The sequence below is a fragment of the Hyperolius riggenbachi genome, chromosome 12 (assembly GCF_040937935.1).
Source record: "Hyperolius riggenbachi isolate aHypRig1 chromosome 12, aHypRig1.pri, whole genome shotgun sequence".
Classification (NCBI taxonomy): domain Eukaryota; kingdom Metazoa; phylum Chordata; class Amphibia; order Anura; family Hyperoliidae; genus Hyperolius; species Hyperolius riggenbachi.
The window spans coordinates 150,036,496-150,052,093 of NC_090657.1; the positions used below are offsets into that span (position 1 = coordinate 150,036,496).

Below are 15,598 nucleotides of genomic sequence, written 5' to 3' on the forward strand. Positions count from 1 at the left end.
AGGGCTTCCTCCTGCCTACTGTAGCATGCGGGCTCACTCGGTGTCTGTCTGTCCGTTCTCCTGCAGTCAGTACCTGTAGAGTCCCTGACTACTAGTGGCAATGCATGGGCCTGGCCGACCTTCCACAGTCAGGAGCATTATGTGCCAGTGCAGTAGCAGAGCGCAAGCACAAGAAGGCATACTGCCTGGGCCGCACATGCACAGTACTCTCAGACTATCGGGGCTGACAGCAGGCGAACTGAGGGGATCAGGCAGACACAGAGGAAGCCCACAGACTACAGGGGGCTGGAGAATCTCAGGTAAGTATAAATCCATTTGTTCCCTTCATCACAGGTTTACTTCAAATTGAAAAAGTAAAAACGTAAACAAAGGCAAATTTTAACAAGGCTTGGTACTACATATACACATCCATGTTGATCACACATCAGTTTAGGTGCGCTTTAAGATACCCAAAATTTGTGTTAGTTGGTAGTTTACAGTTTCCTTTTCTGTATTTCGTAGCTTCAGTTTTACATTTCCAAAAAAAACACTACAATGGAAGCAAAGAACAATGCTAACTCTGTATCTCCCTCCTTAAAGGACACTGAGCATTGGTAAATGTTTTAATCTCCCCATAAGGGAGGTTTCAAATGCAGTATGCCATTGAGGGGGGATGGGGGTTAGGAGGAGCGCCACTGCTGTCCTACGAGGGGCTGCTCCAGTAGTACATAGATCCCACTGGTGAGATGTATGGACTACAACTCCTGGAATGCACCTCCCAGCATGCATTTCAGCCAAAGGTTCACTACAGAAGTGGATCCTTTGAAGTGCGGCCAGCTGCTTACGATGATGGCTACTTCCACAGGGATTGGGAGCTGTAGGCAAGCAATGCTGCTACTACCCTGAGGCATACTGTGCATTGTTCAGTGTAAAAAAAAAAAAAAAAAAAAAAAAAAAATGGTGGTCAGTGTACGTTAAGAGCTATACTACTGTACTGGTGGTCAGTGTACATTAAGAGCTATACTAGATCAGCTAAAGCACAACTAAACTAGTGTTTGCCTCTCCCCAACTCTACATGGTAGAGCAAGTCTTACCTGCCAAATATCACAAAGTGTAAGAACGCAGATTTGCCAGCAGTAGAAGCATCTACTTGGGAGAATATCAGACCACTGCAGTAAGACTTGTTTGGGCCCAAATTAATATCGGCAGTAGAGAGAAGCATTCAGAGCAGGTCTGGGCTATGGTGGTGGCAGAGGAACCCAGGAGACAACAGCAATATCGAGAGGAGATAGAGGATACACAGAATACAGCGGCCAGAGGGAGGAAACCTCATGGCTGGAACCAGGAGGGGCAACTCCTGCAACCCTTCTCGAGTGTTCTTCATTGCATCAGGTAAAGAAGGAAGGGGGGGGGGGGGGGGGCAGTGCTGACCAGCTGGAATTGCCTATCAGGAAATATTCCATTGCATTTCCTGCAAAACATTACTATGGGGACCGGAGTTGATAAAATGTAAAAGCCCAAGAAAATCTGAATTACTGTAATATTTCAGTATATGCGGTGCTTTATATTACAAACAACGTAGAGATGCTAGCTTGCAGAAGGGAAAAGAGAAAAAAAAACAACTTTGGCTCCACCCACCCCATCAGGGGAAGCAATCACATGCAATCACTGCTTTCTGTTTTAAGAAAGCAATGCCATACTTAAAGCTAAATGTTAATTCCAAATAATGCTTCATACCAAGGCATAAGCAGACACTGGTGGTTTACACACAGTTAACATGGTGCAAGCTTTATTAGTACAACCGCTTTGAAAAACTGAAATTAACATAGTAGAGACAAAATCATTTCACACTTAAATTAAAGTAGCATGCCGGAGATTTACTCATTATGTAAATATTTAAAGTGCAACGAGCAACAACCAAAGACAAGGAAGGGGGGGGCAAGATGTTTAACATCGTAAGTGAGGAACAAAAGACGACATTTAACACGAATGGAGTGCGAGGAAAGGCACAAATTACAGGTTATTAGACTGATTAAAACATGAGCGGCAACAACCCTCTATTAACAAAATAAAACATAATACAGTAATTAGATTGTCAGTCTTCCTAATATCTGGAAAAAATAGCGGCCAACTAAACTAACTGGAAGGGGGGAAAAAAGCAAGCACGAAAGCAAAGAGCCAAGTTCTTCTGCTTATATTAACTGTGTCACAAAGTACAATCTATGCATACTGGCCCTCGGTGATAAGATTCTGTACACTCAATATCCACTTTGACTGTGAATCTATCAGGCCTTTTAAATAACGCAGTGGGTTTCTTTGAAACCTTGGCTTTGCTAAATGGAGTGAAAATGATCTTTCTGCTGGTACTGCCTACTGGCACTACAAAGGATACTTACTGTACCTTAACCGAACAAACTTCTTTAAAAGAAGTATTAAAGACGAACCACTTACGGTTCATTTAAGATTAAGTGCTTTGGGTGTAGATAGAACACTACACAACACTTTTATAAGGAATCGAATGTAAGTGGGGGGTAGTGGATGGGAGTAGGAACAGTTTCCTATAAAGATGACTAGCCATGCCCTCAGAAAATATTTAAAGTCTAACGTAAGGTGTAGCATAGCAGGATAGTAAGCATTTACATACAATGGTGCACCATGGAGTGTGTTACAGTGAAATTAAAAGTGTATGGGGAATTTAGAAAAAAAAATGGTATTCAGATCAATTACTTTGCTTTCATACTTGAAAGTAATATGGCTGGTCAGACCAGTTGCCACAAGATCTAAAGTTAAACATTAATGAAATCAAACATTACAGTGATTACTTTCTTATAATAATATATGCAAGTAATTCTTAATTGTCGAGTCGTATCCCAAGCACTAGATTTAAAGTTTCCTTTCAGAGATCTATAACAGGAATCAGCCTGGCATAACCGCAGCTGACAAAATGCATCTAACTATTGAGGGAATGTTATTTATCCTGCCCTAGAAGGTAAGGCTAAAGTATGTTTGTTTCATTAGCATAAGTGTGTAATATCATACACACGTTACCTAAATGTACATTAACATGCTTAATAGAGTTTACGAGACTCTTCAAATAACAGTCTGTGTAAACACCTCGTGCTTTACTATAAGTACTGTTGTACAACACCTCAGAAACGTCTAAGGGAAAACAAAAAGGCTGTCATGTGCAAACTGCATCTAAGAAAAGGCTCCAAGGAAAAGGTAAGCATTTAAAAAGCTGCATTTAGCATTCAATCTGGGAGCGCGGAGTGCGCCGTAAGTTCATTGTGTGCCGATGCAGCTCCTGCATTTGCCTTATCCTATCTTTCTGCCACATCAGATTAGGAGGCATGGGGTACTTCTGTGTACCATGCAGATATCTATATGGAATTCTTACATGGCAGGCAGTTGCACGACACCGAGGCTGAGGCATGGGAGGAAGTAGCATCCAGCGCTTGCGCTCAGCACAGTAACGGTAGGCCTCTTTCCTATACTGCTTGTCTATGTCATCGCTGTTCTTCCAACCTCCAATAATGAAGACATCATCTTTGTAATAACAGATAGCTGCCCCTTCAATGCTCAGGACCTCAGGAGGTAAGCTCTCAAGAATCTCATTAGACACCTGCCGAGAGATCTTACTTTGAGCCTCTTCAAGGGTTACAGAATAGCTCTTGGGGCAGCATGATGCAGTGTTGTAGAAGTTGGTGCAGGCCACTGACATCTGGAATGCACAGTAATTGTCCAGAATTGGCAAAGACTCTACATCTTGCCATCTACTGCTCTCAATGTCATATCTGCAATTGATTGTTCTAAGTCCATCTTCATTATCGCTATCCACTGGAGTGCGGGCCGTTACATAAACATAGCGGTCTTCTACACTCACAGCTTTGACATCTCGAAGGATCTTCGGTGCAGATTCCAGAATTTGCCACTTATCCTGCTCTGGGTCATAAACCGTGACATCCTTGAAACCGGGGCTAAAGTTCCCATGCCCACCAATGCTATACAAGTTTCCCTTCACAGACATAAGACCAAAGGAATGCTTTCGAGTGATTAGGTTGCTCACTTGCTCCCAGAGGTTTCTGTTTGGGTTGTATCTTTCCACAGTCTTGGCAAACCCAGGCTCCATGGAGCCAGCCACATAAACATAGGTATCGGTCGCCATAACTGCATGACCATCAAGGTGATTGTGAATGTGAGGCAAATTTACCCATCGATCTTCGTGAATAAAGTATCCAACACATTCACTTAAATAGTCTCCACCTTCTGAAACCCCTCCAATTACCATAATTACATCCATGTTCTGACCAAAACGTGGCAAGGAAGTAAGATGAGTGGCCAGAGACTGATTTCCAGCTTGGAGGTTCTCTGATCGCAAAGCGTGACCTTCCACAGCTTCGGCCACCAACCGTAAACAGGCTTCATTTGTAGCCACCAATCTGTCTGCTTTTACGTGTCGAGTAAGATAAGTAGGCTTCATCTGAGACAGTCGAAGAAGCTTAAACAGTTCTTCAAAATATTTTTCTCTCTCCTCAGTGTTTTTCTGAATCCATTTCAAAATTGCTTCGAAAAGTATCTCTTCAGAGTCTACGGTTATCTCGGGATCAGAAAGCCAGTCTCTAACCAGATGGAATGGAAGGGTGTAGAACTCGTCATCTTCAATGACTCTGTAGAAATTCCGGCGGATCATGTCTGCTGACTTTAAAGCGAGTTGGTTGAGGGTGTACATGTGGGCCAAGCTATGAATGGCAACACAATTTGAAAGATTCAGCTTTTTCTTCAGAAACTCTCCACAGAACTCCTTCAGACGTAGCAACAAAAATCTAAAGAAAAAAAAAAACCAGTATAGAGAAATGTTAAATATTAAAGGTACACATTCAGATGTGACAATGTGTGCTGTTGCATAACAAAGTAGATACAGCGTGAAAATGCCTTCTCTTAGAATTACATAATTTTGTAGAAATAGTACAAGATACTAGTAAGTGAATATTGTTTATATATTTTTGAATCATAAAAACTAATACAGGCACTTTGAACAATAATGTCATAAATAATAATAATAATATCAACATTTGTTTAGCACTTTTCTCCTGTTGGTCTTAAAGCGCTTGAGAGCTGTAGCCACTGAGGGCGCGCTCAATAGGCCACCCTGCAGTGTTTAGTGCCCATACATTGCTCAATTTTCAGCATAGCTCTCTGGCAGATCAATACCGCAACACGGCTGCATGATCATAATTGTGATCGATTTACACTCAGTCTCCCCCTATGTGAAATATTTACCCCCTGGGCCATGCAGAGTGTTGTAGCAGAGCTTACACTCACTTGTCCACTGGCGCTTTTCCTGTGTCCTAGGTTTCCTCTCCATCGCTGGACGCCTGTACGTGATCAAGTACTTGCCACCATGTCATGGGGTACAGGCATCCCTGTGGCAATGGGAGAAAAATCACAGGAGGAGTGCACCAGTTGACACGTGTACTTAGACTGTACAGTGTAAGCTAAACATTGTACAGAACCTCCTCCCAGAGAAAGTTACACATACCTCCCAGGTCTGTTTCCTTGCTGCATCTAACTCTTAAAGTAGATCTTCAGTGTTTTGATTTTTTTTTTTTAAAGTTTAATTTACCTGGGGCTTCTACCAGCCCCCTGTAGACATCCTGCCCCACACCGGTCCTCAAAGATCCTCCTGTCCCCCGCCGCCGATCACTTTTGTTACTGCCGACTTAAAAGTGCCCGGCAAGTATCCTCATTCGCGCTCCCGTAGCCAGGAGATTGCTGTGTCTGCACGGGACGCTCCCAGCGACGTGAGCGAGGATGGGTGCGCCACGCAGGTGCATTTACCGTCGACCTGTAAGACGGCAGAAGTGAACGTGAGATGTGGCAGGGAACCAGTGGATCCTTGAAGACCGGCATAGAACAGGACGGCTGCATGGGGCCGGTAGAAGCCCCAGGTAAGCGAAACTTTAAAAAAAAACAAAAAACCTAAAGATCTAAAGTCCCCATATGTATCGGCTTACGTCGCTTAGCCCCACCCCTTTTAGAGAGATGCTGTGGCGCTTCTGTGGCACTCAATCTTGTATAGAAAGAGTAACATGGCACTAGCCTTTACGTTGTACAGCGTTTAAGCTCCACTGCATCACTCACCATGGGCCTAGGTGACACATTACATTGGGGAGACATGGGAGGCCCGGCAGAAGCAGGGGGCAAAACAGATTTCCAATATATTCAATCTACTGGAAATCTGTGTACAGAACACTGGCAGCAATAGATCCCTCCCTGATGAGATTCGATCAGATAGGGATATATCGGATGGTCGAATCTGGTGGCTATCCAATGTACTCGTGCAATGTACTAACTGATGGACTACATCTTCCAGCATGCGTTGCATGCCAAGGCATGCAACACTGCTGGGAGCTTGAAGCTGCAATCACTCACTGTGGAGGATGGTGAATCTCATAGCAGAGGAGCAAACCCAACCTCCACCCCTGTAGGTGAGTAATGCAGATCATCCCAAACCCCACCTTGAGCCTCTACAAGTTCACACCACTTCCCCCTCTTAACCCCCACAGCCTGCAGGCCCATCTGCTAGGTGTTGTATAACAAGTGTGGCCATCATGATCCCCTACTCATGAAAACTGTGGCGATAACATCTGATCTGGATAATGGACCTCTGCATCACAGGGGTGGGGGGAAGGCTATGTAGTTAGTGCCTCCTACAGCTCTGGGACCCTGTGCAGTTACAGAAGCTGCACCCTATAGTGTTGTGAGTAGCTTATAGATTATTACTATAAGTGTTATCTCTAAGATGCTAGGACAAATGCCCATAGAAAATGGTAAGTAGTGGAAAACCATTTCCTCACACACACAAAAAAAAAAAAAAAAAAAGAAGAAAGGGGCCCACTACACTTCTATATCCTGTACTGTAGAAAATGTGATTGTTCCTGAATGTTTAGAGAACTTCATTTTTATTGCCCTATTATATATGGTATTTGGACTTTGTATTACAAGAATTTACAACGTTAAAGTGACCCTTGCGCTCTCTTACATTCTCTGAAGTAAATGGAAACAGACATTTTGCAGCCCTGCTCTCTTCAAAACAAACCATTTTGTTCTTTCTATATATAAGTGGTTTAAAAGTGGCCATTATATATATATACACACTATATTATTATATTAAAGTTTAGATATTTTTAATGGATAAGATGTTAAATTCAATGTAATAATGCAATCTAAGGAAAATCTGTTTGAGGAGGCTCCCTGGACTGAGGTTAGATTTTTTTATTGTGGTTTTTGTAGGGATGTATGTCTATTGAGATAAGCATTACTATTTTAGATTTTTTCTAATAAATAAATCTTTTGATATTTTGAATTATATTTTGTGTCTGGGTGATACATTTGCTAATATTACCGCCTAGGGCAGGGGTCCCCAAACGTTTTGGGTCGAGGGCCGGGTCAACATACGTCAGACTGCTAGGGAGCCGGAGTATACTTAAAGGATACTCGAACTGAAATGTGACATAATGAGATAGACATGTGTATGTACAGTGCATAGCACACAAATAACTATGCTGTGTTCCTTTTTTTCTTTCTCTGCCTGAAAGAGTTAAATATAAGGTATGCTAGTGGCTGACTCAGTCCTGACTCAGACAGGAAGTGAATACAGTGTGACCCTCGCTGATAAGAAATTCCCCTTTTTTTACCTCTTTCTTGCTCTCAGAAGCCATTTTCTGCTAGGAAAGTGTTTTATAGTTGGAATTTCTTATCAGTGAGGGTCACACTGTAGTCACTTCCTGTCTGAGTCAGCCACTTGCATACCTTATATTTAACTCTTTCAGGCAGAGAAAGAAAAAAAAGGAACACAGCATAGTTATTTGTGTGCTAGGCACTGTACATACACGTCTATTTCATTATGTCACATTTCAGTTCGGGTATCCTTTAAAATTATAGAGAAGTCTTTATCGGCCAGACAGTGAAACATACCCAGGTGACAACCAGAAGTTCAATTAGACAGCAGTGTCACCTGATGTGGGATTTGATTGGAAACCAGCGATTTACTGCTTTCTGGCTTCCATGTGGACGGGTGGAGCCAGCATTCTATATGTGGACCACCAATATTAAAAGATGTAGCTGACCACATCTATAAGTAATACATTTTGTGTGAGGGGGGGCCAGTAAAAAAGCCTCGGTGGGCCACATTCGGCCCGCGGGCCGTAGTTTGAGGACCACTGGCCTAGGGGATAAGTGCTTACAGGTACCCTGTTGCATTTCCATTTTATCAGAAAATAAACGCAGTCAGCCACATTTCACCAGAAAATACACAGTGGGCCACATTTCACCTGCAAAAAAAAAAGAATTTACTCACCTGACAGAAGTCTCCCCGCCGGCCTCCGGCGCATAGCTCCCAGGACGATCCTCCTGCAGTCTCCCGCGCCGACAGGCAGAGAGCAGGGCTACGGGAAGATGGCGCCTGAAGCCCTGTACTGGAGACACAAATAGTCTCCAGTACAGGGCTTCGGACACCATCTTTCCGTAGCCCTGCTCTGCGTCTAGTAGACGCCGTAGCCAGTTCATGCAGGACATAGCGCAGCAGCGATGGCGTGCCAGCAGATTCGGCTACGAGTGCTGGGTCTGGCACGCGTGCCATTGGTTTGCCATCGCTGATATAGAGGCATCCCTTCCCCTATGTGGTATTTTTTGGTTTTTCCTTTTCTATTTACTTCTTTTTTTTGTGGACACACCGCACCCCCGGGTCCTTTGATTGATTTTTCATTAGATTTTTTTTTGTTGGTAGTACATTGATCAAAAGAGGCTGGGGTGAAAGAATTGGGGGGAGCTCCAGAACCTCGTAATGCAGCATGGATTGCAAAGCTTGCAGCTGAAGTGTGTAGAGGGATACTAGACCAAATCTCAAATATGACCTGCTCTAATATCTGGTGTAGCAAAGTGGTAAATTATATTGTTGTAATTTGCATAATAATGTGTAAGTGGTTTCTGTTGACCCCTTGCCACTGTTCTAGCTTGCATACTAATGTGTATCAACAGTTTACCAGCCTAAAATCTGCAAAAAATATTTATTTGTATCTCGTGCAAACTGAATTTGCATTTCCTGTTACAACAATAGAACATACGTGTACGTGTGTGTGTGTGTAAATTATTAATCATATTTTGTTATTTCAACATAGCATCCCAATTTACTACATTTGAATTTTTATTGCTACTTATTATAGGAGTGCAGTACCTGAGATGGATTAAAGTAAAGCATTTATACTTACCTGTGGCCTCCTCCAGCCCCCTTCAGGCCATGGGCTCCCTTCCCATCTCCCCGGGCGCTCAGGTGTGACAAAAATGTGTGCGGACCTCAGCTGTCCAGTGCAAAATGCCTTAAAGAAAATGTCCAAGCTCCCCCCCCCCAAAAAAAGACATCTACTTACCGGGGGCTTTTTCCAGCGCCTGGCAGCCGTTAAGTCCCTTGCCGTAACTCTGCTTCTAGCCGGTGGCCCGGGTCCCCTCCATTCGTGATGGCAACCTCACCAGGTTGGGATCTTTTGCACCTGCATGAGAGCCGTTCCACAGCTTGTCCACCTACTCTGGAGGGTACTGCTCAGGTGCATAACTACTGTGCAGCAGAGGCGTATCTAGAGGGGTGCAAGCTTGCTTGGTGCCATTCCTACCCCTGTACTGCACCGCCATGCCTGCCCCTATGCTGTGCCACCATGCCTGCCTCCATGTCATTCAGACCTCAGATCAGATTAATGCGAATATCTGGTGAACCTGGCTACTTAATTATGTAGGACGCACTTTGCTTAGTGTTAGAAAAGAGACAGAGAGTGAATAAGAAGAGCCATTTCCCCCAAAAAACCTCAGCAAAACCCAGAGCCAAAAAAATACAGGACACCATAACACATGTATGGAGCGAGAAAAGATGCTGTTTTTAGAAGGGAAGGAGACTGACTGGGGGGGCGCAATCTCAGTGTTTGCCATAGGCACTATATTACCCAGATACGCCCTTGCTGTGCAGTACACTCCAGACCACGTGGACGTGACATGGGGCTGCTCTCGCACAGGTGTAGAAAATCCCGGCATGGTAAAGTCACGAACGGAGGGGCCCCCGGCTGGCAGCGAAGCTGCGGCAAGGCACATATCGGCTGCCAGGGGCTGGAGGAAGCCCATGTAAGTAGATTTTTTTTTTTTAGGCGCTCGGACATAAGGGTACAGCCATTCAATAAGTTTTCAGTTGAAATGCTTACAATCACTTTAATAAAGGTAAATCAGCGCTAATCTTCTTTAAAGGGAAGGTTCAGGGAGGGTGGGTAAAAAATAAAAATCAAATTCCACTTACCTGGGGCTTCCTCCAGCCCGTGGCAGACAGGAGGTGCCCTCGCCGCCGCTCCGCAGGCTCCCGGTGGCGCGCCCGACCTGGCCAGGCCGGGCTCTTCTGCGCTCCAAGGCCCGGAACTTCTGCGTCCCACGCCGGCGCTCTGACGTCATCGGACGTCCTCCGGGCTCTACTGCGCATGCGCAGAACTACTGCGCATGCGCAGTAGAACACGGAGGACGTCCGATGACGTCAGAGCGCCGGCGTGGGACGCAGAAGTTCCGGGCCTTGGAGCGCAGAAGAGCCCGACCTGGCCTCCGGCCTGGCCAGGTCGGGCGCGCCACCGGAGACCACCGGGAGCCTGCGGAGCGGCGGCGAGGGCACCTCCTGCCTGCCACGGGCTGGAGGAAGCCCCAGGTAAGTGGAATTTGATTTTTATTTTTTGCCCACCCTCCCTGAACCTTTCCTTTAAGGGACCCAACGGGATTACCTATAGACAAAGCTATTTGTAAAACATAGGTGACTCAGCAGGAGTCCCTGTCCAACTGAACAGATTTAATAAAGTTGTGCTAGCAGACACAGAAGAAGCGAGTGTGCAATTTTAGGGTTGCCTCCAGGGTCCCCTATTTCTTACAAATTATTTGCTGCAACCAAATGTGGCCATGAGCAGGAAGCAGCCATTTGTGTTGGGGGATTCCAGTCGGGTCCCCTAAAGTAGACTAGTGCTAGGAAATCTAAAGGGTGTAAGACAAGTCATCATTTGTCATCGGTCACTTAAAGAGACACTGAAGCGAAAAAAAATATATGATATAATGAATTGGTTGTGTACTATGAATAATTACTAGAAGATTAGCAGCAAAGAAAATATTCTCATATTTTTATTTTCAGGTATATAGTGTTTTTTCTAACATTGCATTATCCTATAATATGTGCAGATTACACAACACTCAGCATTCAAAATGAGTCTTTCAGAGCAGTCTGTGAAGTAATAAACTCTTCTCTGCTAGAGGAAAAGTAAACAGTTCAATTACAGTTCAGATAATAAAAGTCAGATAACAGCCCTCTCCACGACTAACTTAGTCAGAGAGCTTAATGGCTTGTTTGCATAGAGATAACAACTGGAGTTTCTCAACTCTTCCTGCACTGGAAACAATTAGACTGATGTATCTGATCTTAATGTTTTTTTTCTTAGCTGTACTACACATACAAATCATAATATCATCTTTTTTTCGCTTCAGTGTCTCTTTAATTAGTGCAGATGTTGGAAATAAGCTGCAGCTAAGTACGCAGGCAGCCAGATGGAAGATCACGGACAAGCCGTGCTGCAGAGAGAGTACTGTTGCCATGGTAGCTCATAAGTGAAACTTTTGGCTGCATTGGACAGGTTAGCCTCGCACCCACCTGTCGGACAGCTCCAGCACCTCGTGCACGTTGCCGGTGCACACCCGGATCTGCCCGGTGTACATGTACTGGATGACCGCCTCCACCGTCTCCAGGTCCGGCCCGGGCTCCGAACTCCACTTCATCTCCACTCGGCCGGAGCGCGACTCCTCGAACTGGCCAGAGAGCAGCGGGGCGAAGTAGTCGGTGGCGGCGGCCAGCACAGAGCGGTGCGCCGGGAACTCCCGGCCTCCTCCCCCGAACACCAGGGTCATGTCACAGAACAGGCCCTGCTTGCGCTGCTCGTTCTGCCGCCAGGCCAGCTCCGTGCAGTGACTCTCCGATACGAACACCTCGGCCTCGCCCTCATCCAGCGCCCCGTCCCGCTGCTCCGGCTCCTCCGGGACGCTCTGCTGCTGGGGGGGCGACATAGAAGTCATGGCTATGGCAGCCGCCATCGCCGTCTCCAGGGTGAGGAAGCCACTCAAGCCAGTCAGACACCAGCCTAACAACCGTAAAGACGTCACCAGCCACTGCCAGCCTGGAAACACTCAGACGTCATAACGCGTACGTCGCTTCCTCATTCAAGCTTCATCACGCGTACGTCGCTTCCTGGTTCTGCCTCCCTGAGGAGTGTTCAGCTAGAGATACGTCTTCACTTCCTTATTACAGTAGTCTATGAAGTACCCTTGCATCCCGAGACTGGATTCAATTATGATGAGCTGTAATCTACAAGAAAATGGCTCTGGAGTAGGAGACAAAATGGCTATCTTCTGAATGTTGGGCAACTAACCTAAATGTGTCACTCTCTGGGTGGAACAATATTTGGACAGAGATAACTTTTTTCCCCCCAATTTTGGTTCTGTACATTACCACAATGCTTGTTAAATGAAACAACTAAGAAGTAGTTGAAGTGTATACTTTCTGCTTTAATTCAGTAGGGTGAAGAAAACGATTGCGTAAAAATGTGAGGCAACTAGGGCAATTTATAACACACGATCCCTTCATTTCAGGGGCTCAAAAGTAATTGGACTAATTAAATAACAGGAAATGAAATGTTGATTTTTAATACTCGGCTGAAACCCATTTGTTGGCACTGACAGCCTGAAGTCTTGAACTCCTGGACATCAACAGATGTTGGGTTTCCTCCATTTAAATGCTCTGCCAGGCATACGTATCATTTGCAGTCACTTAGTTGGGTGCAGGATAGCCGAATGAAGGCTCTCCCTGCTGATGGTTAAATTACCGGCGGCGCTAAATACTATTCCCCCTCCCAAGTCGTAGCAACGTGGAGGGAGAAGTAATTTGGGGTCTGGCAAATGCTGGGACCCCGAATCACCCTTGCACACCCCACGCACTATAGCATTAGTGCTATAGTGGCGCCCAACTTCTGCGCTGAGAGCCGAAACCACCTGCTTCGCCCTGCCAGGCCTTTAATGCAGCTGTTTTCAGTTGCTGTTTGTTTATGGGCCTTTATGTCCGAAGGTCTTCAACAAGTGAAATGCATGCTCAATTGGGTTAAGATCAGGTGAGTGACTTGGCCATTCGAGAATTTTTCACTTCTTTGCTTTAATAAAGTTTTGGGTAGCTTTGGCTGTATGTTTTGGGTCATTGTCCATCTGTATCATGACACCCCCACCCCCCTTTCTGTTTATGCAGCTTAAAGAGGAGCTGTTAGGTATAAGGTCTCAGAGAAAATAAACACATATATCAGTAGCTAAAGATTGGCTGTACTTACATTACATATGCATTTCACTGTCCACGTTTGTACTTCACAGAATTTTTATATAGTATATGCAGAGATTGATGCTCCTGACAGCTCATGGCAGGTTCCATGTTTTTCTGTCAAATGTGTCGTCATGTCCTGCCTGCTTCCTGATCACAGAAAAGCTCGTACTGAATAACACAGTGTGCAGTGAATATTAATGAGCCATGTGGCTAGGAACAATAGCTGACTCCTGCAGTGTACTCGGCCCGGAGATTTATCAGTGCTACGCGCTGGACTGATTACAAGCTGCTGTAACGTCTCATTAGCAGCCGAGGGGAGGGCCCCAGAATGCTTTGCACTATAGTATGCGGCTTGCGTCCTCTTAGGTCTAACAGCTTTTCTGATAAGCACACATCAAAGGTAACTGAGATTTTTATCTTCACTAATGGCTTTTTGGCTTCCTTCTAAACTGTTTAACACAGGAGAATAGAGGTTTAAATTAGCTTCTGCAGCCTGACAGTTACTCTTTAAAGAGACTCTGAAGCGAGCAAAAATTGCTATTTTTACCTGGTAGTTCCCTTCAGTAGTCTCAGTGGATGTAAACCGCCGCATCCCCAAGCCAAAACGAAGGGTTTATATCCCCCGCCTCCCCCCCCGGATGGTATAAACCCTATATATAAAATCCCGGGGCAAACATCCACGACATTCTTGGTTGCGGATTTTGCTGCCCAGGGAGGCAGAGCTTTGAGCTGCAGCTCTGCCTCTACTAACGTCAATCGCCGTGCGGATCTCTGCCTGACTGAGAGGGGCGGGGAGAGGTGGCGATCCGTGGCGATTGACATCAGTAGAGGCAGAGCTACAGCAGAAAGCTGAAGCAAACTACTATGTAAAAATAGCAATTTTTGTTCGCTTGGGTCTCTCTTTAAGGGTGGCTTCTTTCATCTGCATGATGAGCTCCTTTGACTGCATGTTGACTGTTCACAGCAAAATCTTCCATGTGCAAGCACCACACCTCAAATCAACTCCAGGCCTTGTATCTGCTTAATTGATAATAACATAACGATGGACTTGCCCACACCTGCCCATGAAATAGCCTTTGAGTCAATTGTCCAATTACTTTTGAGCCCCTGAAACGAAGGGATTGTGTTAAAAAAAATGCTTTAGTTGCCTTAAATTTCTATGCAATCGTTTTGTCCACCCCACTGAATTAAAGCTGAAAGTCTGCACTTCAACTGCATCTGAATTGTTTCATTTAAAATTCATTGTGCTAATGTACAGAGCCAAAATTAGAAAAAAAGTCGTCTCTGTCCAAATATTTATGGACTTAATCATATATAAGGCCACATTCACAGTGGTGCCTTGCGGTGCTTCATAATGGCCACTCTGTAACATGGCTTGCCAACTTCATGCACCTCCTATGCAACGTTTGCAGTGCAACAGGGGCCTTGCAGTACAACAGAGTGTGGTAAGGTAATGCACTGCATGAAAAACGCGTGTATTAACTGTTACATACATCGACTGTATGCGATGCACTGTGCAGGTAACATGTGGCACCACTTTTCTGATCCTATTGTGTTCCTGCTGTCACAGGGAATGTATAGTAAAGCAATGGTAGTCAACAAAGAAAATAAAAGATTAGTGTGATATGGAGGATGATATTGTATTTTGTTTGTGAGATATCTTTTGGTTGTGAATGGTTATGTCAATGAGTTGCTAATTTTCCACCTTTTTTTTTTTAACAGCATGCAACTTAAAACTGAGCAAACCAAACTATTTTAAAAACAGAATACCATATTTTTTGGATATAAGACGCTCCTGACCATAAGATGCACCTAGGTTTAGAGGACAAAAGCCAGGGGAAAAAATATATACTTTTTTTTTTGAAAATTATTTTTTTATTTGTTTTTTAAACACAAGAAATAGCATACAAACTCAGACACCGCTCCTTGCGCACAGGCAGAAGGGCATCTATACAAACATAAACTGCACAACACAACTAAGGACCATCACCACCCTCAACCGCCCACCCCTGCCCACTGTCCGAAGCAACCTCCCCCCCCCCACCCGAGTCCATCCCCAGGCTACCAGCCCTTTGTCAAGCAACATAGATCAGGGACTTGGCTTAGTTAGTTTCTGCTTTATCTATCCAGGGCTTCCAAATTTTCGTAAATTTTTGAGGACATCCTCTTGCAGTATATGCTGCCTTATATAAAGGCAGA

General features: G+C 44.8%; 1 protein-coding gene across 1 annotated transcript; it reads right to left on the bottom strand.

Moving 5' to 3' along the window:
• Positions 1 to 1,751: 1,751 nt before the first annotated feature.
• On the bottom strand, positions 1,752 to 12,253 carry KLHL11 (kelch like family member 11). Its single transcript, XM_068264088.1, has 2 exons — positions 11,693 to 12,253; positions 1,752 to 4,802 (listed from the first exon to the last, which is right to left on the bottom strand). Exons 1-2 carry the CDS (start codon positions 12,127 to 12,129, stop codon positions 3,224 to 3,226), a joined length of 2,016 nt encoding a protein of 671 aa, XP_068120189.1. The 5' UTR covers positions 12,130 to 12,253; the 3' UTR covers positions 1,752 to 3,223.
• Between the last annotated feature and the right edge of the window lie 3,345 nt (positions 12,254 to 15,598).

Coding starts and splice junctions, on each gene's coding strand:
- KLHL11 (XM_068264088.1), bottom strand. CDS start 12,129: ATGGCGGCTGCCATAGCCATGACTTCTATGTCGCCCCCCCAGCAGCAG. Junction 4,803..11,692: donor GTGCTGGAGCTGTCCGACAG/GTGGGTGCGAGG, acceptor TTTTTTCTTTAG/ATTTTTGTTGCTACGTCTGA.